Source organism: Schistocerca americana, chromosome X (assembly GCF_021461395.2).
Source record: "Schistocerca americana isolate TAMUIC-IGC-003095 chromosome X, iqSchAmer2.1, whole genome shotgun sequence".
Lineage (NCBI taxonomy): Eukaryota > Metazoa > Arthropoda > Insecta > Orthoptera > Acrididae > Schistocerca > Schistocerca americana.
The window spans coordinates 186,657,615-186,685,272 of NC_060130.1; the positions used below are offsets into that span (position 1 = coordinate 186,657,615).

General features: G+C 41.4%; 1 protein-coding gene across 5 annotated transcripts in view; it reads right to left on the reverse strand.

Moving 5' to 3' along the window:
• The window catches only part of LOC124555163 (ankyrin-3-like), a 904,646-nt gene that overhangs the window by 693,277 nt on the left and 183,711 nt on the right, over positions 1 to 27,658 (reverse strand). For all 5 annotated transcript variants that reach the window (XM_047128986.1, XM_047128985.1, XM_047128988.1 and 2 more), the window contains one exon: positions 13,515 to 13,616. In XM_047128986.1, the coding sequence (XP_046984942.1) occupies positions 13,515 to 13,616 (102 nt within the window). The remainder of the gene's footprint in view (positions 1 to 13,514; positions 13,617 to 27,658) is intronic.

Genomic DNA, 27,658 nt, shown 5'->3' on the forward strand with positions numbered 1-27,658 from the left:
CGACAGATGAATTTCCTGCTAATCACAGGAATTCGTGCTATTTCTATGTCGTTTTTCAACTCTTGATGTTTAGAATAGGCCGCACGACAGCGTAGTCATTAACGCTCAAAAGTTAATAAATGTAAACAAATAAACATTTAGTAAAATGTTTTATCCCTGAGACACAATCATAAAAACATGTAGAAATATTAAAAACGTTGTAATATATAACAACGTTGTAATGTATAACACAAATATGTCTCTTGAGATAAAACAAACATTAATTTTCTGAATATCGCCGTCAGTAGCAACCTCAGGGAAAGGAATATCTAAAAGCTCATCCCCCCCCCCCCCCCCGTCCACGCCCCCCAGAAATTGAGATACGACTGCAAAAATTTAAAAAGAGTCAGTTTTTCAAAAAATGTCCACTTTGTAGCGCACACCTTTCAGAAGAGTTTGATATATAAAACGTATATGTTCGAGAAAATTTAACAAATGTTATTTGGTTTTAGGTGAGCCAAAGTGCAGTGCCACGCCTCTTCACACAGCATTCCTCAATCGTACGTCACTGTATTTTTCTCTGTGGAATTCAAACGTGTATATTTTTCTGTGGAAGCCATCAAACCTATGTTCATGAGAGTGGAAATTAAATTGTTCTGTGGTGCTTCTCCTGCTCCCAGGAGGCCGGTCTGACATCCTACCCCCTTAAAAAAAGCTCACATTTAATACTGGGTGGGATTATTTGTGACCGGGAGAATAAGAACTCTTCAGAAAATTTGCACTCTTTGCTGCCTACTTGCTAGTAACTTCCTCTTTTGTATGACATAAAATTAAATATAGGAAACATAAAAGCAGTAAAGACAAGAGACAAGCAAGATAGTACTCATTTCTTCAATCCTTAGGTCCCAGCGTTTTCTTCTCTCTAATATTGTAGCTGCTTTACATGGCGTGCTTTCCTTTCTGCGAAAGAATCTATTACTTCACCAAAGTTCGTCAAACGTTTTGGTACATGAAAAATCAAAATGTCGTAGCATTTGATTGAAAAAGTTGTTCATACGAATAGTACCCAAGACTGGTATGGTTTCCCGATTTGATTACGTCTATTTTGTCATATCTGCTACATAAAACGAAATAGGCCTTTCTAATATTACAGCAGTTGTAAAGCACGCCAAATAAGCGAGACTGTTTTAGCACAAATGGTCATCTTCATCTGCCTTATTTACGAAGGTAACACGACAATATAATACACGAAGTACCAATATCAAATGCCTATTAGGCCTAGTACAAGCAAAATGTTTTATGTTAGAAAATAATTTCACGTTTCATTAATATGCTCCAGTTTCTCAAGCATGAGATCGAAAAATAGTTGTAGCAGGAAATTTTTATATAAATTTAGAATCGTCATATTCTTCCATATTGTTTGTGTTATCCCCGTTTCGTCTCCTTCCTCGTTCTAACAAATAATCTTGTCATCACTAATACTGTAACTATTCCTACCATTGTCAAAACTTATTCTCCGGTTAACTTCACTAAGCCCGCCAGAATCACCGGTTCAGTTAGCCCGCGTTTATTCTCCATTAGGCGTTATTACCTGTTCGTACAACGCGTTTTCCGCGCTATTCCGAGAACGGAACTTCAGCAGCTGCTAGCCGGGCACTGTAAAAATGGCACTTGGGAGTAAAATGGCACTTGGGAGTATAACGTTCTGGCAAAAATTTTCTGTCAAAATTTCATTTTTTGGATGCACCAAGAAGATAATATATACTCTTTCTTACCTGTTATTCCTGTTAGTCGATTATTTCCACTCTGGCAGTCTGGATCTATGGATTTCGCTAATAATTATAACAACGCTTATCATCGGCACACACAGTCAACCACATAAACAAACAGCTGTTGGCATTCAACCGTTCGGGTTAATTCGGCTCAGCTCGTATAGCCCCGTCCCCTTTTGGCTGCGGGAAAGTTTTTTATTTCTAGATGCGACGAGGATCCCCCTGGCGGAGGCAGCACGTACACTATGCACGCATTCAAAAATAAACTTATGACTCGTTCAGAAATCAACTTAGAATGTGTTAAAAAATGTTCAAAAACCACAGGGGTGATTTTCAAAATCATATGAAGAATCGATGGATCAACATGCGCTGAATGCTAGGCGCTTGGTGAAACAAGGTTTTTTTCTTCAAGAATATGAATATTGCGACCGGGGCGAATACCCCGGATTGCCCCCCCACCCCCTTCCTAAAATCCGGGGGCCTGAAACTCATTCCGAACACTTGGGATAGGTGGTTTGCTGTTCTACAAAATTTTGCGACAGTTAACACTGAGTGTCAGCGTGAAAAATGGAGGGTAAATAACTTCTAGCGAAATTATATGGCGTACAGATGTTCGCACCGACAGACTCAGTTGCGTATTGGTGCTACCTTCACGTTTTTCGCACAGTCACCCGGATCGAACCAGCATATTACTGCACTGGACGAAGTCTGGCAGATGTATACAGTTACGTACTCATTTGTCTCTGAGTGTGCACCACTGTGGTAACTCTCATTGCCATTCATTAATCATCCAGTAACGTGTAGCCAGCACGACAGTAATAATCAGTGGGTGCCTTACAACGAACCACCATTTAACATTGTTAGACTAGTCACACCAAAGAAGTATTTGTTAGCACCACTGTCTTGGAGCGCGCCAGGATGATACGAGTCTTCGTCATCCTGGCCCACACGTTTCATGTTGAGATTATTCACACAACTTTCCACGAATCCATGGCTCATTTCCGTCTCATTACGATGCAGATTCCCAACTGTAATTAAGTGCACGCCACGAGACTACAGGGATCGTCGTGACAACCTTAAATGTCATTCACATTAAGCAGCGCATTTCACCACCTCACAATGCAAAGATACAACAAAAACTATTCTCTCCCCCCCTTCTCTGAAGACTTGAGTTTCTGTTAGCTATAAATACTGCTATCAAGTGAGACAAAATGCTGACTTCCTCGATTTTCGCTCCTTGATTAACCCGTTTTGGTATAACCAAAGGCAGAACGTCTAACATACAGGGGAAGTAATGACTAGAAACCTTCCATATCTCTAAAATAATTTGAAAATAATTTCAATAAAGAAGAGAGATTTTCTTTCAACAGTCGCTGGTTTCAACTTCTGGTAATCTTAGGTTTCCTTCGATTTTCTACAACTACTCGATATAATCTTCAAGGTGCTCTTCAATTAATACTACAGTTCATTAATTTCCCAATGATCAACAAAAAATCTAACTCTGACTTTGATATACAGCTGCATCGTCAACCATATTTACCAAGAGACAAAAATCACGTGATATCTGCAAGAAGGCAAGGGGAGGGCATACGCGCTCTCCACGTCTTTGTACCGGCTTTGGATATCATTGTAACTTTCTTGTTACGAACGGCAATCCAGAATCTCGCATTTATTTAAATAAATTTAGAAAAAGAGAAGAGCCATGGATATCAGCGTTATTTGAGTGTAGCAGTAAACAATTAGCGCCCCACTGTGTTTCTAGCTACGCTACATCTCTTGCTTGTTAGGGCTTCGTTCTCCTGTTGTAGTTCAAATTCTGAGTGGCCATACAGGAAATTACTGGTTATATACCTTTTAAGACCCTACATAACAGCAATTTCACGAAAGTTAGTTAGTAGCAACATAGCGGTCAAACTTCGGGAAGAAATCGGACGTTCATTAGTAACGGAACTTAAGCGACAGTCATCTGGAGTGAAGACGGAAACAACAGACACCACAGAAGCTGCACTTACAGACAACAGCTTTCGCCGGCAGACATATCATTTGGGCCCAAGAATGACAAGATATTATAGACGATGGCAAACATTTGCAACAGTTTCGCACAACGGCAGAGTGCACGTTTGTTTATACACTACTGGCCACTAAAATTGCTACACCACACAGATGACGTGCTACAGACGCGAAATTTAACCGACAGGAAAAAGATGCTGTGATATCCAAATGATTAGCTTTTCAGAGCATTCAAACAAGGTTGGCGCCGGTGGCGAAACCTACAACGTGCTGACATGAGGAAAGTTTCCAACCGATTTCTCATAAACAAACAGCAGTTGACCGGCGTTGCCTGGTGAAACGTTATTGTGATGCCTCGTGTAAGAAGGACCATCATGTTTCCGACTTTGATAAAGGTCGGATTGTAGCCAATCGCGATTGCGGTTTATCGTATCGCGACATTACTGCTCGCGTTGGTCGAGATCCAATGACTGTTAGCAGAATATGGAATCGGTGGGTTCAGGATGGTAATACGGAACGCTGTGCTGGATCCCAACGGCCTCGTATCAATAGCAGTCGAGATCACAGGCATCTTATCCACATGGCTGTAATGGATCGTGCAGCCGCGTCTCGATCCCTGAGTCAACAGATGGGGACGTTTGCAAGACAACAACCATCTGCACGAACAGTTCGACGACGTTTGCAGCAGCGTAGACTATCAGCTCGGAGACCCCTGCTGCGGTTACCCTTGACGCTGCATCACAGACATGAGCGCGTGCGATGATGTACTCAACGACGAACCTGGATGCACGAATGGCAAAACGTCATTTTTTCTGATGAATTCAGGTTCTCTTTACAGCATCATGATGGTCGCATCCGTGTTTGGCGACATCGCGGTGAACGCACATTGGAAGCGTGTATTCGTCATCGCCATACTGGCGTGTGATGGTATGTGGTGCCATTGGTTACAAGTCTCGGTCACCTCTTGTTCGCATTGACGGCACTTTGAACAGTGCACGTTACATTTCAGATGTGTTACGACTATTGGCTCTACCCTTCATTCTATCCCTGCGAAACCCTACATTTCAGCAGGATAATGCACGACCACATGTTGCAGGTCCTGTACGGGCCTTTCTGGATACAGAAAATGTTCGACTGCTGCCCTGGCCAGCACATTCTCCACATCTCTCACCAACTGAAAACGTCTGGTCAATCGTGGCGAAGCAACTGGTTCGTCACAATACGCCAGTCACTACACTTGATGAACTGTGGTATCGTGTTGAGGCTGCATAGGCTGCTGTACCTGAACACGCCATCCAAGCTCTGTTTGACTCAATGCCCAGGCGTATCAAGGCCGTTATTACGGTCAGAGGTTGTTGTTTTGGGTGTTGATTTCTCTGGATCTATGCACCCAAATTGCGTGAAAATGTAATCACATGTCAGTTCTAGTATAACATATTTGTCCAATGAAGACCTGTTTATCATCTGCATTTCTTCTTGGTGTAGCAATTTTAATGGCCAGTAGTGTAGCTGTAGCGACAGGACGTGCGATTTTCCGGCTTGATTTTGCGCTGTTTGTGTAAACATGTAAAAATCGCACTATTGAATAACTGGCCTGTCATGTAGCTTGGTCATAGGTTGGTATGTACTCACAGATTGTCAAGTAGCAAGTGTACAACATTGTGTGCATGTACTGCTGACCTGTTGATCCTGAACCGCTAAGATACGTGCTAGACTCGTGGTTCACGTTTAACTGTTGTTTTCTTCTGATGTCTCAAATAAAGAGGATATTCTCGGTACGCAACGTCTCCGTCTATGTCATCAGCTCTTCCAGTAATTTCAGGATGGTCTTCATCGCAATGTCCCACAATACTGGAACATGTATGGAGCTCTGTGGGCTGTCTTTGGTAATCTTTTACTACTACAACCCTCATCGTCCACCAATCAATGTGAACATGAGGGCTTAGCAATAGTATTACAAACAATTGTGTACGAATTTAGGGACGCTGAAATTTCTTAGACGTGTGGTGGCTGAATCTACAGGGTGGTCCATTAATACTGACCGGGTCAAATATCTCACGAAATAAGCATCAAACGAAAAAACTACAAAGAACGAAACCCGTCTAGCTTGAAGGGGGAAACCAGATGGCGCTATGGTTGGCCGCTAGATGGCGCTGCCATAGGTCAAACGGATATCAAATGCGTTTTTTTTTAAATAGGATCCCCCATTTTTATTACATATACGTGTAGTACGTAAAGAAATATGAATGTTTTAGTTGGACCACTTTTTTCGCTTTGTGATAGATGGCGCTGTAATAGTCACAGACATATGGCTCATATGAAAACAGGTACGTTTTTTTAATTTTTAAATTTTTAAATTTTGGCGTTGTGTGTACAACAGTCATATTAACAATTAGTAAACATGGCAAGGGTAAATACTAACACCGACGTCAGGATGAAGCGAACATGCTGTGAATCGATATCGCTCTAAGTCTAGAATTATATCGAAATGGCAGTTCACAGAAGAGTTACGCGTTATGACGACTAATAAACAGAATTTCCCTCGCTATGCCTCTGGTACTACTCACAGCGGACAGTGGCCGTCTAGTGACCGATATCAACGATCCTAGTGACGTTAAGATAACGTCTGCGATCAAAAAATGGTTCAAATGGCTGTGAGCACTATGGGACTTAACTGCTGAAGTCATGAGTCCCCTAGAACTTAGAACTAATTAAACCTAACTAACCTAAGGACGTCACACATCCACGCCCGAAGCAGGATTCAAACCTGCGACCGCAGCGGTCGCGCGGTTCCAGACTGTAGCGCCTAGAACCGCTCGGCCATCCTGGCCGGCTCTGCGATCACAATAGTAAATAATGCCATCTTACTCCGCTTGTAAACGTGTATTTTTAAAGTGGTTATTGTTACATTGATTCTAATTTTTTTCCGGTGCAACATGATTCTAGTACTGTAACTGCATATGTGATAAGGAAACTGGTGTGCACACGACTAGGCATTGTAATAGGGCTGTGACTTGAGACCGTAGTGTCTCAGTATTCCCTAGATGACGTGTGAAAACTGTACGTATTTTGTCTGTTGCTGAATGTAGTATGGTATTGTGTGCTACGTCTCAAGTATCTTGGAAAGCTTATTCGAAAAAATCTTGCACGCTTGGTACACCGCAGCTTATAAGTAATTGTTAGAAGACACCATGAGCCGCGCGTCAAATATTCCAGAGGGCAGTCTCCTCAATAGTGCATCTATTCCGCCATTCTCGGTTATGCTACTTCGCTTGACAGAAAACGATATTCATTTTTATGCAAAATGTGGCTACGTTCTCAAAAAGCCAATACCAGCAGAAAATTACCATAACTGGCAGAAGGTTTCAGCAATTAATCGTCACATGATTGATAAGACATTTCCTCGGTAAATTTCAGAATATGAATGTGTGTCCAGTTTACGAAGTTTTTACCTTCTGAAAATACTGATTCTGACGAGCCTCGCCACACAGACGGCTGCCGCCATATTAGATCCGAGTCAATCAGCTTGTGTCAAGTATTACATTTTCTATCGATATATTTCATACTATTGACACGTTCGTAAGGACACGCCAGGGTAGCTGAGAGCGCTAACCCGCTGCTTCCTGGACTCGGGTAGGCGCGCCGGCCCCGGATCGAATCCGCCCGGCGGATTAACGACGACGGTCGGTATGCCAGCCAGCCTGGATGTGGTTTTTAGGCGGTTTTCCACATCCCCCTAGGTGAATACCGGGCTGGTCCCCACGTTCCACCTCAGTTACACGAGTCGCAGACATTTGAAACACATCCGCACTATTTCAGGATTTACACTAGACGCAGACAGTTGGGGTACACTGATTCCGTCCCGGGAGGTACTGGGCGGCGACAGGAAGGGGATCCGGCCACCCCTAGAAACTAACCTTGCCAAATCCGTTGTAAACAGGCCGACCCTGCGATCGCTGCGGGACTAAGGCGTAAGCGAAAGAAAGAAACTGGCACGGTTCGTAAGAGGAGCCACTCTAAGCTACCGACTTGTTCTGTACGTATACTCTAAACTGAATATCCAAAACTATCTGCTGTCCATACCAGTGTGATTACAGAAATATTACCTGCAATAAAAAGAAACTATGCTTTGAACGCACGAAGACGGGAGAAATCGATAGTACTCAGGAGGAAATTCGCAGTGAACGTTCTGTAACTGTGGGGAGGAACAGCAAACTGGGTGGAAGTAAACAACATTTGGTATTACATTCTTGTTATGCATAAGAAAAAAGAAAGATACGTTAGTTTCCATACACACAATGAGCATGTAACTTCTAGATCTTTCCAATGCTTATACATTTAACTTCAACCGAAAAGTAATGTTGATGTTGTTGCTATTAGCAGTGAAACTCCGCTAATTTTTCCCATTTATGTCAATTGTCTTTCTGCTTTGTTTCCACATGAGAAGACGACTGCGGCCATGTTTCTAGGTATCCGAAAAATTTATTTTTCAGCTTTCCATTTCGTCTCATTAATGACCATGGTGTCCGTTCCGCAGCCATGTTATTTCGTCTATCGTATGGTCTTCTTGCCCGTTTCCGTTTCAAAGACTTTGAATAAATTAATTCGCGTTTCCTCTGACGATCGACAAATTGTAGCACTACGTAAGTTTGTTTCTGAAAAAATAAGACCCAAGATTTTTTTACACAAAACAGGTAACTGATCGCAAAAAAGCATTCAAGACATTAAGCGTGCACAAAGCTGCTTCAGTAGCTCTCTATTCTAATGAAAACTGGCTTGTCATTCTTGACACTACGTGGAGGATCCACTGTTTGAAGATTCTGCCCGCTTTGTTAGTGGCATACTAAGGCAAATATTACGCCACAAGTAACAGAAGAGTACCCATCGAGCTATAATATGTATTCGATGTGGTTTCAAAAATTTTGTATGTCATGTGACGCAAACATGGAAAGTGAGAACTAACGCAAGGCACTAGTTATTGTAATTATTATTCTTAAAATCTGACTGGTGGTCTTTGACAAGCTAGTGTTTTTTTTTTCTATTCACTTCATCAATGATTACTCAGTATGCGGTTTCATTTATGGAAAACGGGCAGAAATATCAAACGCTGTCATCTGTGTAGGAGAATCGCAAAATAGATTTCATTCTACACAATATATTTAACAGTAATCATTGCAAGCATGCTGTGCAAAGGAACTGAAATCTGCATATCATTTAATGTCGAGAAATGATCGTGCGGAAAAAGTAAGTGCTTTGCAAACTTAAAGATGAGGCTTTTGCCAAAGCAGTATAGGTTCCTGTGTGGCACCTTAGCTTCATTACAGAGTAGCTTCGAGTTTCAAAGGAGCTGTCCAGATATCCCCATACGTTTACTATCGATATCATCAATGATTCTAGGCAAAAGTTGTTTTAATATCGTCTCAAAACAACACCGAATTCCTGCCCACTTTCTTATCCGTCTCAGAGACAGCTCTGTCTCCTTTAAAGACGTGACAGCACTCGCCAATAGAACAAAAAGAGAGAGAAAGATACCACTCGATAAAGGACTGCTCGGATTAATGAATTCAACTTTATGCACGAGTTTCGCTTGAACTTTCTGGTACGGTGAGAAAGCAGTTTGAAATTACATTTTAAGGCCCTTCCACAGCTCCGAAGTATCAGCCGAAGACGAAAAACTCAACTGGCACAATAAAGCCGCTGCGGCACTGTGAAAAACGTTTTTATTCTTTCTTCAAATGAAATGCTCTTTCACATCCGTGAAATATAGCATGAACAAGTCACTGCGACTTTCTGTCGTCTTTTTTTGTGTTGGACTTAACGTTATAACCGTCAAATTACGCCAATCACTGGTTACAAAATCACGTGAGCGATCCGCTGTATTATATATATTATATCTTCATACATTAATTAATCAAAAGGCAGGCGACACTCATAAGAGTTTATTTATGAGACTCTATAGGGTACGGCATCTTCTTTTTGTAGTATGACAGCAATTAATCTTCTGGGAACGCTTTCCACTGAGTTCCGACACATTGAGCGCGGCACTGGTTTTCATTCTGAAGACTAGTGACTGTAGCTAGGTTTTTATGCGAATCTACCTGTCATAGACCAACGTTCTAGCTCATCCCAAAGACGTTCCATAAGCTTTACTGAATAATGCAGGCCGCTAAATACTAAACATCCACACATAATCAATTATATCATCGCAAACGAATGGCAATGTCCCCACAACAAGCTTAGATGAACCCATCCTGGTTCTCGTAGTGTCATCTGAGCGCTAGTAGCAGACGTACCGTTACTCAGGCCACTGACAGAGTTTCTTCCAAATTAAGCGACGACATGCGTTCGTTCTTGTAGGCAGAATACGAAACTTGAATCCGATCGGCTATCGACTGGTCAGTTTATAACTGACCGTGCCTTACGCTTGATGAATCGGCAGTTTCTATCAGTTAACTTCATGGGTCTGCCGCGACAATGAAGTGGCTCAGTGCTTTCTGACGCTTCCATTTCTTAGTCGTCGCAAACAGTGGACTTGGACACATGGAATTGGTGTACAGTGTATCGGACAACATGCTTGTATTTGTGGTCCCCTACAACCACGCTCCATTCCATCTCACTTCATTCACTTTGTTAATTCACTGTGCCATAAAGCACGTACCTGAAGTATTTCGATTATGCCCCCACTAATACTACAGAAGTGAAGACTGCTCCTGTTTCTAAGAAAATAAATCTCATTGCGCAGTAGCTTGCGACTGATTGTCGATCTTGAACTGCATCCTTAAACTGTGGCAAGTACCACAAAATCAATCAACGCAGAAGCAGCGACGGATCAAGTTACTTGAGACTGTAATGGTACTTGAATTACGTAACCATTACGGCACCTCACCTCAACCTCTCGATACCAGCAATATTCTACTGCTTCTGTAAAATAGTTAACATATTTCTGTGACAACATTCAGATTTGATTTCATTAATGTATAGGTACTTCAATACATCGATATGTTTATATTGCAATGATATTATTCTTATGTGTATTCCTTCTTTTGTCGCTATGATCTTTGACGTACTTGTAACTCTGAAATTTAGGGCGCGTAAGCGGTTATTAGAGAGTCAACTCTTGGTCGCCATGTTGAAAAGGGGCAAATTGTTGTCAGTTTATGAAATGTGAACTTTAACAGTGAGGAAGATATTTTCAAGTATGTTTTATATTGTGAAGTGATGTTGCAACAAAAGTAATAAAAAAGAAGTGTAACTTAAATTCGGAGTGCTGATTACTTTTTTACATCACCATTGTCCTAACTTGCAAAAGTTTAATCATCAAGAATGGTTTATGAAACACAGCTATAAAACTTTTGAATATCGCAGAATAACACCTAGGCCTCTTAGCATCCGAGCTTGGAATCATCACTACCTAGATTTTCGACGATTGAGCCACGAGTTCACAACGAGACCAGCGTGGGAAACACGAAAAGATGAGTGCCTAGTTTATCCATTATTTCAAGAAATGACTTTATTAAATGTGCTCTAATGACACTTGCCACATAATATAACTTTGTTGTTGTCCGAAAATGCTATATTTAACAGCGTGAGCAACACTACAATCATAATTAAATTTTTGACGTTTGTTGTGGCAGGGTTGTTAGAAGACGTTATACCCATCTCAGTCGCAAAGCAAAATCGCGCAATACCTGCGCAGCCTCTAGGACAATTACACGCAGAAAGAAATTAATAACATTAAATCCATCCACACTCATAAAGGATTCGAGCAGTGAATGGAACGAATGCAGACCTAGGTGAAATCAAATGGGTCTAGCTTTGCAGGTGACCACCACTAACTGAATATATCTGGCAAGTACGCACATCGCACATCTGAAGCATCTGTCTCTTTCCTTTCGTGATATATTTCGTATGAGACATTTTGCAGCGGAACACAGGAGCACCTATATAATAAACCGATCGTCCGCTGACAATGTGTTGGTTATTCCTGAAGAATCTTGTTGCAGTTTAGGACACAGTTCAAGGTCGGAAAACAGTTGCGCAGTGACCAATTGGTCCGTAATAATGCGATCAGTCTTCGAGTCCTTTGAGAAAAGGTAGCATACTCTCGGAAACTTAGTGTAACATGATATATAGCGTCCAGTACGTGTCTAGAGACGTCTCTGTTTCAGTAATGGTGAAAATGCTTCTAGTCGTCTTGTAGAATTCAACAGTCTTTCGAAAAAAACAGGAATCAGGCGATTTAGCAGGGTTGTCTAAATTGTATACAATGTATTTGAGGGAAGTTTGTGTGGGGAGGGGTAACAATTGTAGAGGGAGACCAAGAATTGGAAACAGTAAGCAGGTTTAGAAAGATGTAGATTACAATAGTTATTCCAAGATGAAGAAGCTTGCACAGGATAGAGTAGGGTGAAGAACTGCGTCAAACCAGTTTTCGGACTGATGTTCACAACATACACTGACGAAGTGAAATGTAGGGAAATTTATCTGTTTCTGACATTTATTCCGTGCTGTTCCTTTTATGCTATATACAGGGTGATTCACAAAGATATGCAAACATTTTAATATGTTAGTCTACAAGTAAAACTAAAGAAAAAAGTTCTTATAAACATAGGTCCGCAAATGTTTAGTTACGGCTACTAAAAGATTTTGCCCGAAATTTAGCAACTTTGCTAATATGTAGCCATCGCAAAACTGTACGAGGTTAAGGGAAAGCAAGATTTCCATTTATGTTGTTGTTATTGGTCTGGTGAATCTAATAAAACATGTCCCAGACCTGTATCTGCAGTAGTTTTCCTGAACATCCGGAGAAGCAAAGATTATTATACAAGTAAATTTGTTTACTTTCCATTAAGAATGTAGAAACGTTTATGTCATTGTTGGCAACCGTTAGTGAGTTGTTTCAGTCGTTTTCTAACCTATGTATATGTACACTGTACAACTTCCTTAACACCGAGCTTTGTTTTTTCCGGTTTAACATGAATTCACGTGTGCTATGGTATTATTAAAAGCAGATTATCTGGCACATTCATAGAGTTTCAGTTAACTTTATTACCATCACTTTTCCAAAATTAAATTCTCTACAACTTTTGTTGAAAACTTCGTGCAATTGTCTGGAATTTAAAAAGCAAATTGGGCCAAGTAGATAATAGATTTAAAATTTTACGTCATTACTTCTTTGCTTCTGTGGATGTTCTGGAAAACTGCTGCAGATATACGCCAAGGACATGTTTCATTAAATTCACCATACCAATAACAACAAAATAAATGGAAATCGTGCTTTACTTTAACCTCAAACAGTTTTGCGATGGCTTCATATTAGCGAAATTGCTAAATTTCAGGCAAAATCTTTTATTAGCCGTAACTCTGTAACCAAACATTTGCGGACCTATGTTTATATGTACTTTCTTCTGTAGTTTTACTTCTAGAATAACATATTAAAATATTTGCACATCTTCGTTAATCACACTGAATAGGTTGATTAAAACAAAGACTTTGGGTATGTCCTCAGTAAACCATTTCCTTAAAATAGCTCCATAAAGAAATAAAACTAGTGTATTCGAGTCTGAAAAAGTGCAGGCATTCAAAATATCTGGCTTGGATCGCTCATGTTGATATTCGCCTGCGATCAAGAGGAGACTCGCAGTTTGTGATCGGGTCCGGACACAGGGCGCACACCAAAAAAGCAACAGAAAGCTGTAAACATTGAGAATTTATGCAGTAGAAATTAGAGATACTGAGATGTGTCGCACTCACCGAGTTGGAGGTATTGATGTCGATGTTGTTTTTCAGATGTTCGAGGACTTTCTCGAGGTTACCGGCGCGAGCCGCCCTCAGGAAGGCAGTGTTGCCATCCGACTGCAATAAAGAAACAAAAAGTGTTTAATTCACTCCCATAATATGAACGACATTGAAAAAATGTTATTTTAAAAAGTGGAGAACTCAGAAGGGCGAAATATTTCCGTAGCATTGAGGCACAGCATGCACCTTGTGTTACATATTCCTAAAAGAAAACCTGTAAATTGCAACTTAGCTCAGCTCCTCTTACACTTAATCAGAACTATTTCTGATCTTTAAAGTTGACATTCGTGAATTTAGTACGGCTGCAGTGCATATGACGATCATTATTTCATGATTTATTAAGTCATTGGTTTTTATTTTACACAACTCAATGAAATTGTGACGTTTCATTAGTGAATTGCAGAAGTAATTTGTTGCGCCGAGAGTTAAAAAACAGTGGCTCGTGATATCTGGGATGCACTGATGAGGACTGCTTAATGATGTGACTCGATACAGTTGTCAGGAATTTGACGAACCGTGTATATGCCATCAGCTGTATACGATTACTCATTATTTTCTACGGTTTCCGTCGTAGAGAGACTCTTCACATGAAGAAAAGAAGCTGTACATTAGATGGATATGCGATTAAACTTTCGATTGGATAAGCTGAAAACTATTAGCGTCATAATATGTATACAGAACCATATATAATAGGCCATGATTTAGATATCAGCACGAAGATGACTTTACTATGATTAAACAGAACGATCATTAATTCACAGGGTGGTTAATTATTATTTAATTACACTATTATATTAAATTATGTTATTTAATTATAAACTTTCGCTACTTTAGCCAATGCAGACACAAAACCATCTACCGGACGGGTTCCCAACTTTTACGACAATGCGCTGCAGGATTTGCGTTGTTAGTAGTGTCATGACTTGCCGTTAGGCGCCGTTACTGGTACAGCGGCATCAGTATTACAGTTGCAGTCAGTCAAATGGGTCTGGGAAAGGTGAGCAAGGCTTTACTTGTGAAGCTGTTTTATCAATGCAACAATAACAGTGCTGCTGTTGTTCGCGAGCATCGACACATTGAAGGAATACGGAGAGGTCCTCTTTCCACACAGGGACTGAAGAACATGATTCGGAAGTTTGAATTAGCTGACGATTTGGGCAGTTGCCCCAAAAATTGATGAAGTTACTGTTGCCATGGCTGAGAATGCTGGCCGATCTTCAAGCAGTGCACGAACTGCGTCACCTCAGCTGAAAGTTCCATGGCCCACCGTTCGAAAAGTACGGCGAACAATTGTGAAATGGTATCCCTAGTTCAGTTACAGGCTGTTGTGGTTGCAGATAATCATCATACTGAGCAAAGTATGTAACCCGGAACGTAAACATGGTACGCAATTAACAAATATTACCCTCTCACATATAAATTAAAATGTGTTCCTTTTCAATGGTCTATTCAGTATTCCTCTTCCGCATGTTTCCACAATATTTCATTGTCCTACAGTCACTCATTTTTCACGGAGGTCTTCTCAAGCAGCGAAAGTTTAAATGTAACCATCCTGTACTAATACGAAACTAAAGCGATGCCGAAACTTAGAAGTGCACTCGAGCGAGGGAAGAGTTATTGTACGGCGACTGGAGCTGTGGAGGAGTAAAAAAGGTAAGCAGGTTTGTGGGTTAACGTCCCATCTACGACAGTGTCATTGAAAACGAAGAGCAGGTCAGCTAAATATCCGAATCTGAAATAAGATTCCTGTTTTAGTAAGTACCTATCTAAGTCTGATTGATAGATTGCATCCTTTTCTTAAGAAAATAATAATATTTGTGGGAATATCAGTAGCTTAAGGTGCTTTCTTTACTTAAGACTCATGGAATAACGACAATGACCAATCCCCCGCATGCTGTTACAATACAGGGTGTCTCAGATCTTTTGGTTCAAACTAAAACAGGTGATACTAGGTCCACAGCTGATTATATTAAGACACTGAACCAACGGTCGGAAATGCATATTTATTGTGTAAAGGACATACACAGCTTATACCGCATAACAACAACGTACTTCATAGTTCAAAAATGGCTCTGAGCACTATGGGACTTACCAGCTGTGGTCGTCAGTCCCCTAGAACTTAGAACTACTTAAACCTAACTAACCTAAGCACATCACACATATCCATGCCCGAGGCAGGATTCGAACCTGCGACCGTAGCAGTCGCGCGGGTCCGGACTGAGCGCCTAGAACCGCTCGACCACAGCGGCCGGCTACTTCATAGTAATTGCTCAAAGTGACGACCGTCAGTCTCAACGCACGCATGGCAACGGCGCATGAATTTCTGCGACACTTTCTCAAAGATTCCTGGTGTCTATTGTACCAGGAGAAAGGCACCTTGAATCCTAGCAAGCAGGACTTCATCTGTTTCTAGGGGAGGGGGGGGGGGGGGTTGATAGAGCAATGTCTTAACGTAACCCCTGAGGAAAAAGGCTATAGGAGTGAGATTCGGCGATCGCGCTGGCCATGGGATAGGACCTTCCCTTCAAATAAAACGATAAGGGTAAGTGTTGTTCAGGCGCTCGTGGACATTAACATCGAAGTGAGCTGATGCACAGTCGTGTTGAAACCACGCCCTTTCATGGACAACCGAGCGTACTGTCTCCAAGATCTGTTGCACCACATCTCGCAGGAATACCAAGTAACATGAACCAGTCAAATTGGGAGGTAGCAAAGAACGTCCTATTACATCACCTTGGACAATGCATCCCCATAGTTGCTGGTAGCCACCGATGTGGGTGGTGTGGGGATTGTCCTCACTCAACACATGGCTTTTTGCGGCTGTTAGAAACACCATCCATGAACATTACAAACTTTATGAAGTTTGGGACTACAGAACTGCACTGGATAATCCTCTGACGGAAGTGAACGCGGGGCTCAAAATCCGTTGGTCTCAGTGCTTGCAGATGTTCTTTATGACAGAGGTGTAATACCTCTTCCCCCAGTACTCTCCACACTGCATCCTACGACCTGTGCGTCTCACGAGCATGTTGACGGGTGCTTACTGCTGGCCGGTCGGCCACACGATCCCACACCATCTCCTCAAAGTCTGATGTTCGGACATGTCCTTGGCGACAACCTTGACCTGATCTCTATGTAGTGAATGACTCCATATCCCGTAAGTTGGTATCCACGGAGATAAACTGCTTCCATTTAGGATGATACCTGTTGTAAAAGCATTCTCTGTACACTCGTGCTGCTTTAAAGGCACTACATCCTGCCGCATTGTACATTAAATAGATGTCTGCCAACTCTCGTGACAAGTAACGTTCCATCTTTGACTACAGGTCATGTATTGTACACAGTAACACACCTTACCATGGACAACTGACACAGGGGTAGTGGAGTTCGTGTGGCACAGATTAATGCGCCGGTGCGATGCATGCGGTCGCCACATGACACACGTGCTATGAAAAAGTTGTATGCAGTATGATTGGTGATCAGGGGTGTACGCTGCTTTTCACCCGCTGCTTGTTTCAGTGTACAACAGACAATCGCGATCTTTGCGACACTGCGGCAGAACTGCATGCGCCATTACAATACATGCATCGTGGCAGGCGATCGTAGCTTCGAACAATTACTATGAGCTGCGTTGTTGTTATACGATGTACGCTGTGTATGTCCATAACACAATAAATATGCATTTCTGGCCATTGGTTCCCTGTTTCAATATCATCGGTTGTGGACCCACTGTCACGTGTTTCAATTTGATCCAAAAGGTTTGAGGCATTACGGTATATAGATAATTTTTTACTTTTGGACCGTCTGACAGCAACTGAATAAAACACAATTTTAGTACCATACGCGTTTCGCCTTTATTTTCTCCAAGGCATCATCAGTGGCCTGGAATATGTACATATGTTAGCTATTTAATTTACATTTTTGTCACTGTGCCTATAGGTTATAAACAGTTCTGGTGGTTAGTATTTTCTATTAAGTAGTAATTTGTTGAACTGTACTTACAGGTTGCATGGACAATCTCTTACATATTACGCTCTTGTTGCATTTTAAGTGTTGTTCTTCTTCTTATGAACGCCAATTTGCGGTTTTTTTCCACATTCGACAGCTCTGTGAACTGAACGCTTGTTTTAATGCAATGTTTTGTTTTCTGTTGCCGACTGTCGAATGTTTTTGCCAAAGATCGAATGTTATTGCCAACCCTATGAGTGAAACTATTGAAGTATCTGCGGTTGTTCGTGTATGCATATGTGTGTGCGTTTCTGTGTGTGTGTGTGTGTGTGTGTGTGTGTGTGAGTGCGTGTGTGTGTGTGTGTGTGAGTGCGTGTGTGTGTTTTTTGGTGTGATATTAATTTTGTGTGTGTGTGTGTGTGTGTGTGTGTGTGTGTGTTTGTGTGTGTGTGTGTGTGTGTTTGTGTCTCTATAATGGTGTGGTACTTTTTTTGTGTGTGGGTGAGTGTGTCTGTGTGTGTGTGTGTGTGTCCAGATGGTGTTGGGAAGAGTCTTTTGGTTTTATGTTATCATTTCCTTTACTAGGTGTAGTAGGGAGCCTGTGCTGATGTGAGTTTGTTCATAGGGTTGACAATAACATTCGATCTTTGGCAAAAACATTTGACAGTCGGCAACAGAAACCAAAACATTGCATTAAAACAAGCGTTCAGTTCACAGAGCTGTCGAATGTGGAAAAAAACCGCAAATTGGCGTTCATAAGAAGAAGAACAACACATAAACTGCAACAAGAGCGTAATATGTAAGAGATTGTCCATGCAACCTGTAAGTACAGTTCAACAAATTACTACTTAATAGGAAATACCAACCACCAGAACTGTTTATAACCTATAGGCACAGTGACAAAAATGTAAATTAAATAGCTAACATATGTACATATTCTAGGCCACTGATGATACCTTGCAGAAAATAAAGGCGAAACGCGTATGGCACTAAAATTGTGTTTTATTCAGTTGCTGTCAGACGGTCCAAAAGTAAAAAATTATCAATATACCGTAATATTACGTGCAACTGAGGAAGACAGGACTACAAAAAGGTTTGAGACAGTTTGAGTAGTATGTGTTGATGCAGATCGGTAGAGAAGGGGAATCTACACATCAAGGTTTGGATCGCTAGACAATATTACATAGGAGAATGAGATTATCACATTCATGATCTACATATATGACGGACTGTACATAGGATCCTTAGGGTGTATTAACTGCAGTTTCTCGAGATGTGTTTGGGAGGATGTAATCGGTCGAAAAGGTGTTTTGTAAACCGTTTATTCCGTGTATGATGAATCGCATTTCCTTAAGATTCTGTCAAGGAACCACAGTAAGGTACGTGCTTCTCCGCAAGTTCTATTATGTAATCATTCTACATTAAGATATTATTTGCGTGTTACTCATTCCAATAGCTTACTACAAATAACGTTCTTCGTGCATTTCGCTACAGCCTTCTAACGGTGTAACCCTCCTGTAGCATTGTTTTCGACTATATCCAGTCACATACTCTACAAGCCAATGTGCAGCGCAGGGAGGAGACTATCATCTATTTTCTTTCCTATTCTATTCAGACAGATTGACAGAGGGAAAATGATAGTCTACATGCCTTTGCACATGCCCTAATCCCTCGTATGATCTTTATGCTGGGTATACGATGGTAGTGAACTTGTTTTATGGAATCATTCAACTTTAGATTGCTTCGGATGGTTACTTCTAAATATTTTAAGATCAAAGCTAGCAGGGCCACAATCAAAATAAAAGGTATCTGAAAAATGACACACCACTAATCTAACATTTGTAATAAAACGACTCGAGGGAAGAGGACTTACCACATGTCAGCAGCTTTTCAATGTATATTCTTAGGTACAGAACTAGAGTCTCTAGCACTTTCGGGAACTAATGGATGCTTACCAATTTGCACCACACTTGAAGCACGTAGCAAGGACATATTGTAAATGTCGCTAGGTAATACGAAGAATGGATAGCACAAATTCTGTGTAATATCTGTATCAACTGTGTTAACAATCTCCTCTCGTTTTGCAGGTATATTATTAAGCCTACAGATAGACAGACGTTAACTGGAGACGAACTCTGTCTTATACAAGACACCGTTTCAAAGGCCGGCCTGAGTGGCCGTGCGGTTCTAGGCGCTACAAACTGGAACCGAGCGACCGCTACGGTCACAGGTTCGAATCCTGCCTCGGGCATGGATGTGTGTGATGTCCTTAGGTTAGTTAGGTTTAATTAGTTCTAAGTTCTAGGCGACTGATGACCTCAGAAGTTAAGTCGCATAGTGCTCAGAGCCATTTGAACCGTTTCAAAGCTTTGGTTTACCCAGCCTTGTTTTAGCACTTTATCTGCTATCTTTAGCGAAAGTCGTTATTTTCTTTCTGACAAATTATTGTTGCATGTTAACCTCTTGTGTAGGTTATAAGAAATTTTGGCTCAAAAGTATTTACAAATTTTGTAAAAGGAGTCATTATTAAACGTCAAGTATTTTACATATCGTCTGCATACAGTATAAAGTTAAGGCTCTATCACTTAGTTTATGATTTATATGTGGTTCATTTACGATGTGTTTAAAGGGTATTGTTTTGTACTAAATTTGGAAACAATGCGAATATTACATACATTCGTTTACATATCTTACATGGCACTATTAAATATATATGCTGGAAGCTGTAAATGAATCATACATTCTACAACTTGTCATCTGGAAACAATGAAATGTTGCTTTTTAAAATTTTTCTGTTTATTGTTCATTTCAGACTGGGACTCGCTACATATCGAGTTATTTAGCGTGTTACTTACGGTTTTTGATGTCATTGTGATATTTTTCCCTCGCTTGTGTCGTGTTACCATACTTATTTTTTTGCTGTTGTCGTTACACACGCATTCTGTATAATTTGTCTGCCAAACACAGATTTTTGGTCGCCATTTAATGTGTTGTATCTCTGTGGTGTTCATTTGTTTCGTTTCCGTTTTGTATAGGGTGAGGCACGAAAATTTAAAGTGTTGTTGACGTTTGAGATGTTTAGCTCGTGTGTGTGTGTGTGTGTGTGTGTGTGTGTGTGTGTGTGTGTGTGTGTGCAATAATTTTTTTTTTTAGGAGGGGGGGGGGGAGCGTTATTTATATACTTCCTCTATCGTCGCGTAAAGGGTTTTATAGCACAGTGATGTGTATTTGTTTAGTATTTTCTTTCCTTGGAGTACGATTTTTAGAAGTGATAATTTTTGTATTGTTAATTTATGGGCTAGGCTGTTACTAGAGTTAAGAATTTTTAAATGAGTTTCAATGTTTGTTGGTTGATGATTCCGTAACATTAGGTGTTCAGAAAATGTTGAGTGGGAGCTATTACTTTACAGTGGTCTCATATGTTCTGTGTATCACATTCTAAACTTTCTGCACGTTAGGCCCATGTATTTAGACTGACAGAAACTGCAGGTTAAGTCCGTCAGAGGAGAGTGCGAAAGCGAAATCTGAATCGAAATAATATATCCAAGTGCAAAAGGCGGTGGTTGTAACAAAGTTAGGGAGAGATTTTCATCAGTGACTGGCATGGGTGCTGGCTAGGTGTATTGTGGCAAACGCTCTATTCTCCTGTCTTACAGATCCGCCAGCACACATCTGAAGGCCCATATCTGCAAATTACTACGAAGTGTAATTTCTGAAGCATTAGCAGTTTCAGTAAAATCTGCAATAAAATTAAAAACGTGCATAGAAATGTGCGCGAGAGGCTTTCGTCCGTATACATTAACATTAGGTGTAGGATTTTGCGTTTTACATCAGGAGCTTGTAAACGTCGGTTCAGAATTTGGAGATGTAAATGTTTCCAACACTTTTCCTCATCTTACGATAGTAGTACGAAACACTGAAAGACACGCTGATGAAATACGAGCGAGTATGATGTCGAGCATTATTCGGGAATTCAGGACATGGGCGTGAATGCATGTTCATGTACAGCGGATATATGGACCGACAGATATCGGAAAATGTGTTACCTGTCTAGTACTGTGGACTTTGCTTGTCAAGATACGGCACTGCGAAATATGGCTCTGGTGATAAATAACTTTTCTGAGAAGAAAAAAAACTATAGGGAATTTATTAAGAACTATATCGAGGAAACATTATTCAAATTGTTAGGAATAAATCTCCAGCATTTTAATAAGACTCCATTTGTCACTGACGAAAGCACTAATGAATGCAAGGCACTGCAATTCTTTCAGCATTATGCATGCATCACGCATGTTTTGAATCCAGTCCTGAAATACATGTTAGATGACGATTAGTTAATAAATGGACTGGGAGTAGTTTATTCCAAGAAGTATGCTGCTAAAGTTAGTGGCCCTTTCATGAAGAAAGCCTGGTGACCTGAATTCGATATAGAGAAGTTTGACGCAAGAAACGTTCAGTAAGTGTGACAGCTTGTTTAGAATGCTACAGTATGCATTAAGGAACTATGACAAAGTCGTGGAACTGCTTCCAGAGAGAGGTGTCTCTGAAAGACTTACTGATTACGACAACACTGCAAAAGAATTCTTGACATTTTTAGAGCCGTTCGATCAGAGATGCAACAGGAATACTGGAGAAGTTCACAACAGTGCAGTTTGTTTTGTTAGTGGTGGACAAACTGAAAAGTGATTGTAATATAAGACGCAAAGATAGAGAAGTGCATACGTTTACATTACTGTAGACACGCTGCGTGTCCAGCAAAAGAAAACTGCGCCTAACTGCAAAACGCCACTTTCGGTGTTACTGGTATTTTGGCAGTACACTACGATGGTCGTATTATCATCTATTAACTATAAGTACTAAAGAGTGCTGAATCATCGCTGTCTCCATCTCGCATATGGGTAAGTCGAAATTCCGGCGTTGCACAGAATAGTAACAATGTTGTGGTCGCCCTTCCGATTATTGGAAATGATATTTGTTTGTGACAGAGATGAGACGTAAAGTACTGTGCGTCAGATGTGTGATGCAGTATCAGGTTCTGATAAGCTAGTTGATGCGAAACGAGTAGATACAATGCAATTAAGCCGCCGACACACGGACCATGATGTCGGACGTTAACGTTGAGCGTGCCAAGTTCATCGTGCTGCTGAACGCTCAGGAACGATGCGACTTGTGCATATGGTACGTGGACCTCAACGTGGATCACAACGCACTCTAGCGGCCAATGTGTGATGTGTCTAGATCGTAAATCACACTGTTTACTCAACAGGCGCGAGTAAAATTCCACGTTAGCTCAATTAAAACGCACGATTCCTCTGTTGTTCATATCCTAGTCGCGTTGTTCTATATGTAGTATACACAAATAAAGACTTCAATGTCGATGTACTTGTTTTAAGACAAAAAGGAAAGTACTATGTCCAATCAATAACGGCACAGGCTTAGAAAAGTTCCCTTACAAACAGTGCGACACAAATTTGCAATAGTTCTCCACATAAGATAAACACTATTTTATCTTTCCCGCACTTTAGTAAAACCCTAAGGTCCTTCTTACTTGATCATTGTTCCTACCCAGTAGCAGAATTTACAACATGTAAATTACGAAACTCAAAAGCAAAAGGAACAAAATATCTCTATACAAGTAGCGCAACTTGTCCTGTAGATTAAACCACTCGAAAAAACTCACTCCTTTTCTTTTCTTTTTTTTTTAAAAAAAGAGGTGAACTTATATTTGCATAACATCAAATAATGTGGTATATGCTTACATGAAACTAATAATAAAGCATCAGAACCTGTTATATACGCGAATGTTAGGAAAAACGTTGCGAGACGCGAACCCTCAGCAGATGACATAGCTGGACATGAACCAACAACGCTACTCACCATGCTACAGTAACAATAATTACGGATCGGCATTTCTAAAACGTTACCACTTGCTAAATGCTGTAATCGAAGCTATATTACTAACTGAAATTTATTTATAACAAATTGCACCAAGAACAATGTGTTTTTGGTGGATCCTCAGTGTGTCGCTACCTTCAAAATGGCTCTGAGCACTATGGGACTTAACATCTATGGTCACCAGTCCCCTGTCGCTACCTTCAGGTGACACTCTCATAATACGCAAGTTACAATAATTCTTTTGCCACGAATATGATGTCTCTCATTATTTTATTGCAACAAATCACGCAGTTAACAACGGGTTTTTGAGTGATTCTCAAGTTCCTGGTGCTCAGAAACGACAAATATACGTATAGGCTTGAACTGAATGCCAATATGGCGCCTCACAGCTCAATGCTGGAGATGGCGTTCATGTGACGTAGGTGGCATTGTGCCATCTCATTGGTCAACGCTCAGACGCACGCGCAGAATATCTGACATGCTGCACGTTGAGAAAGACTCCCGAACGTGCTATTCCACGCTGTGACGTCAGGAACTCGGCACGCTCAACGCTCAACGTTTGGATGCACTGTCCGTGTGCCGCCGGCTTTACGCCAACAGGGAATAATTTGGAGACAATTTTGTTCTTGCTAGATTTCTAATTTGTTAGGTGGACAAGTTCATATATGTACATCTGAATCAATAAAGCAGATGGTGTTATAAAAAGCAGCAACGTTATTTTTCATTATGAGACCGACAAAAGTTGGTAGATACATGATTTTCCTGTGAAATTCCAGATTGTTTCCAAAATTTCGTTATGCGTAAAGCAAGCTGTTGTCTCTTTGGATCACAATGATGTCACGATTAGATACTGCCACGAGTATAATTCTACAGCGTAAACAAACCGATCAGAGTGTAGTTCCATCAGCTGGTGGGAGTCAAAAGCGACGCCAGCGTGCAGACACAGAGTGCTGCGGCAACAGCAGCGCGGCGAGCCAACACCGACTCAACGGAAGGCCCCGGCGCTTGTTCGTGACGTCACGTCAGCTAGGGACGGCGAACGCCAAGTCTGTTGCAAGCATACTCATAATGGTGGTGCCTCCCTCTCTGACACAGGAAAATGTGAAACTATTGGCGGTAGTTGACCGACACACATTGTTCTGAGAGATTTCTGCAATCAATTAATTGTGCAATTCATTACACTTCTTAACATATAGTGTACTCCTGAACTTAAATTTCCACCTGATTTAAGGATTGACATACAAAAACAACTTCATGGTCCAGCAGCAACAGAATTCGTGCTTCTTTACCTTATTTGTAAATATAAGGAAGTTACGTTTGTACTGGGTTACTTTTACGAGAAACTGTGAACATATTGGTGCTCTCCTTTAGGTATCTGGTTGACTATGGGGTGAGGAGCACTGAATGTTAATGAAATATCTTGCGATTGTACACGTTGGGGGAGGGGGTGGGGGACAGAAGAAGAGGCAAAAGAGAGATACTTGTTTTATCAAATAAAATTTTTTTATCTTATAAATTTTCTCCTTTCAGTTGCAAGAGGGGAATATTTATCTTTTCTAATGTGCATGTTTAAAAACATTTAAGCTCAGCAGTATTTTCTATGTATGAAGCTATTTTGTTTCCTGTTTAGAATTCCTGTAATCTAATGACTGGCAACAGTTGGACATTTACACGTGTAAATTAGTTCACATTTCCAGCGACGATGTCAAGCGAAAATAAATAAATAAATAAAAGAAACAAGTTAATTGTAAGGGGGTTGGGGTAAGTTTCGATTACAAAATGGATCAAGTAAATATAATTACTTGAATGTAAAATTTCCGAAGCTTGCAATGGGGCAAAGCATCTTCTCATATTGATCTACGTTTATTTCGACAGGATTCACTAATACAGAACTATGATCTTCATTTGTAGCTTTACGATAGTAAGAAAACCTTTCATCTAAATAAAACTGCAGACTGCAAAACGATACCAAACATTTTGTCCAAAAATAAGAGATTTATAGTGATAAGCATGCCCAGGCGTCTCTGCCTGAAACAGACCTGGCGTTCGCCGTGCCTAGCTGACGTGACGTCACCAACAAGCGCCGAGGCCTTCCTTTGAGTCGGTGTTGGGCGAGCGCGCCCTGCCGGGCTGCCTCCACCCTCCCCTCCATCGGCGCCTAGTTCGACCACAGCCCGCTTCGAGCGTTCGTACTCCGGGAAGCCATGACGGAGCGCGGCGCGCTCGAGCGAATACCAGCGAGCGAAACCACCAATTTGCATACCGCTAGTAAGAATATTCACTGAAGAGTCAAAGAAACTGGTTCAAAAATGGCTCTGAGCACTATGGGACTTAACTTCTGAGGTCACCAGTCCCCTAGAACTTAGAACTACTTAATCGTAACTAACCTGACATCACACACATCCATGCCGAGGCAGGATTCGAACCTGCGTCCGTAGCGGTTGCGCGGTTCCAGACTGTAGCGCCTAGAACCGCTCGGCCACCTCGGCCGGCAGAGAAACTGGTACACCTAGATAATATCGTGTAGGGCCCCCGCGAGCACGTAAAAGGGCCTGCCGCAATACGACGCGGGACGGACTCGACTAATGTCTGAAGTAGCGCTGGAGGGAACTGACATCATGAATCTTGCAGGGCTGTCCAAAAATCCCTAAGTGTATGAGGGGTGGAGATCTCTTCTGAACAGCACGTTGCAAGGCATCTCAGATATGCTCAATACTGTTAGTGTCTGGTGAGTTTGGTGGCCAGCGGAAGTGTCTAAACTCAGAAGAGCTCCTGGAGCCACTCTGTAGCAATTCTGGACGTGTTGGGTGTCGTATCGTCCTGCTGGAATTGCCGAAGTCCGTAGGAATGCACAATGGACATGAATGGATGCAGGTGATCAGCGAGGATGCTTACGTACGTGTCACCTGTCAGAGTCGTATCCAGAAGTATCAGCCGGCCGCGGTGCCCGAGCGGTTCTAGGCGCTTCAGTCTGGAACCACGTGGCTGCTGCGGTCGCAGGTTCGAATCGTGCCTCGGGCATGGATGTGTGTGATGTCCTTAGGTTAGTTAGGTTTAAGTAGTTCTAAGTTCCAGGGGACTGATGACCTCCGATAGTGCTCAGAACCATTTCAACCATTTTTTATAAATATCAGGGATCCCATATCACACCAACTACACACGCCCCACGCCATAACAGAGCCTCCACCAGTTTCAACAGTCCCCTGCTGACATGCAGGGTTCATGGATTCATGAGGTTTTCTCCATACCCGTACACGTCCATCGGCTCGATACAATTTGAAACGAGACTCGTCCGACCAGGCAACATGTTTCCAATCATCAACAGTCCAACGTCGGTGGTGGTGGCCCCAGGCGAGGCGTAAAGCTTTGTGTCGTGCTGTCATCAAGGATACACGAGTGGGCCTTCGGCTCCGAAAGCACATATCGATGATGTTTCGTTAAATGGTTCACACGCCTACACTTGTTGATGGCCCAGCATTGAAATTTGCGGAAGTGTTGCACTTCTGTCACGCTGAACGATTCTCTTCAGTCGTCGTTGATCCCGTTTTTTCAGGACCTTTATTACGCTCCAGCGATGTCGGAGATTTGATGTTTGTTCCCGGTACACTTGTGAAATGGTCGTACGGGAAAATCCCCACTTCATCGCTACCTCGGAGATGCTGTGTCCCATCGCTCGTGCGCCGACTATAACACCATGTTCAAAATCACTTAAATTGTGATAATCTGCCGTTGTAGCAGCAGTAACCGATCTAACAACTGCGCCAGACACTTGTTGTCTGATACTGTAGATGCTGCCGACCGCAGCGCCGTATTCTGCCTGTTCACGAGTACATATCCCTTTATTTGAATACGCATGTCTGTACCAGTTCCTTTGGCGCTTCAGTGTATTACCGTCGCAAATAAATGTGATGAAAAGTGAGAGCAGGGGATATATCGCATAGACCTCTTACGGAAATAAAAAACAGCAAATAAACAGATGTGAACTTTGTTACAACAAAAGATTTAAAGAGTCGTAACTTAAAAAACGAAACGCAAGAGTCATGACTAAACCTCGGATTTTAGGTAAAAACCTATTTTGTTCCTCATTAAATAAAGGCAATAAAAATTGTAGATACACGAATTACCCCTATTTATGATCGAAACCGCTAGTTTTATGCCACCTAAAAATACCTAATTTCAGGTTAGTATCTGACTGTACCTAAATTTTAAAAATCAAATTAAATAAAATTTTTTATGGCTAACAATCTCTCGTGGGC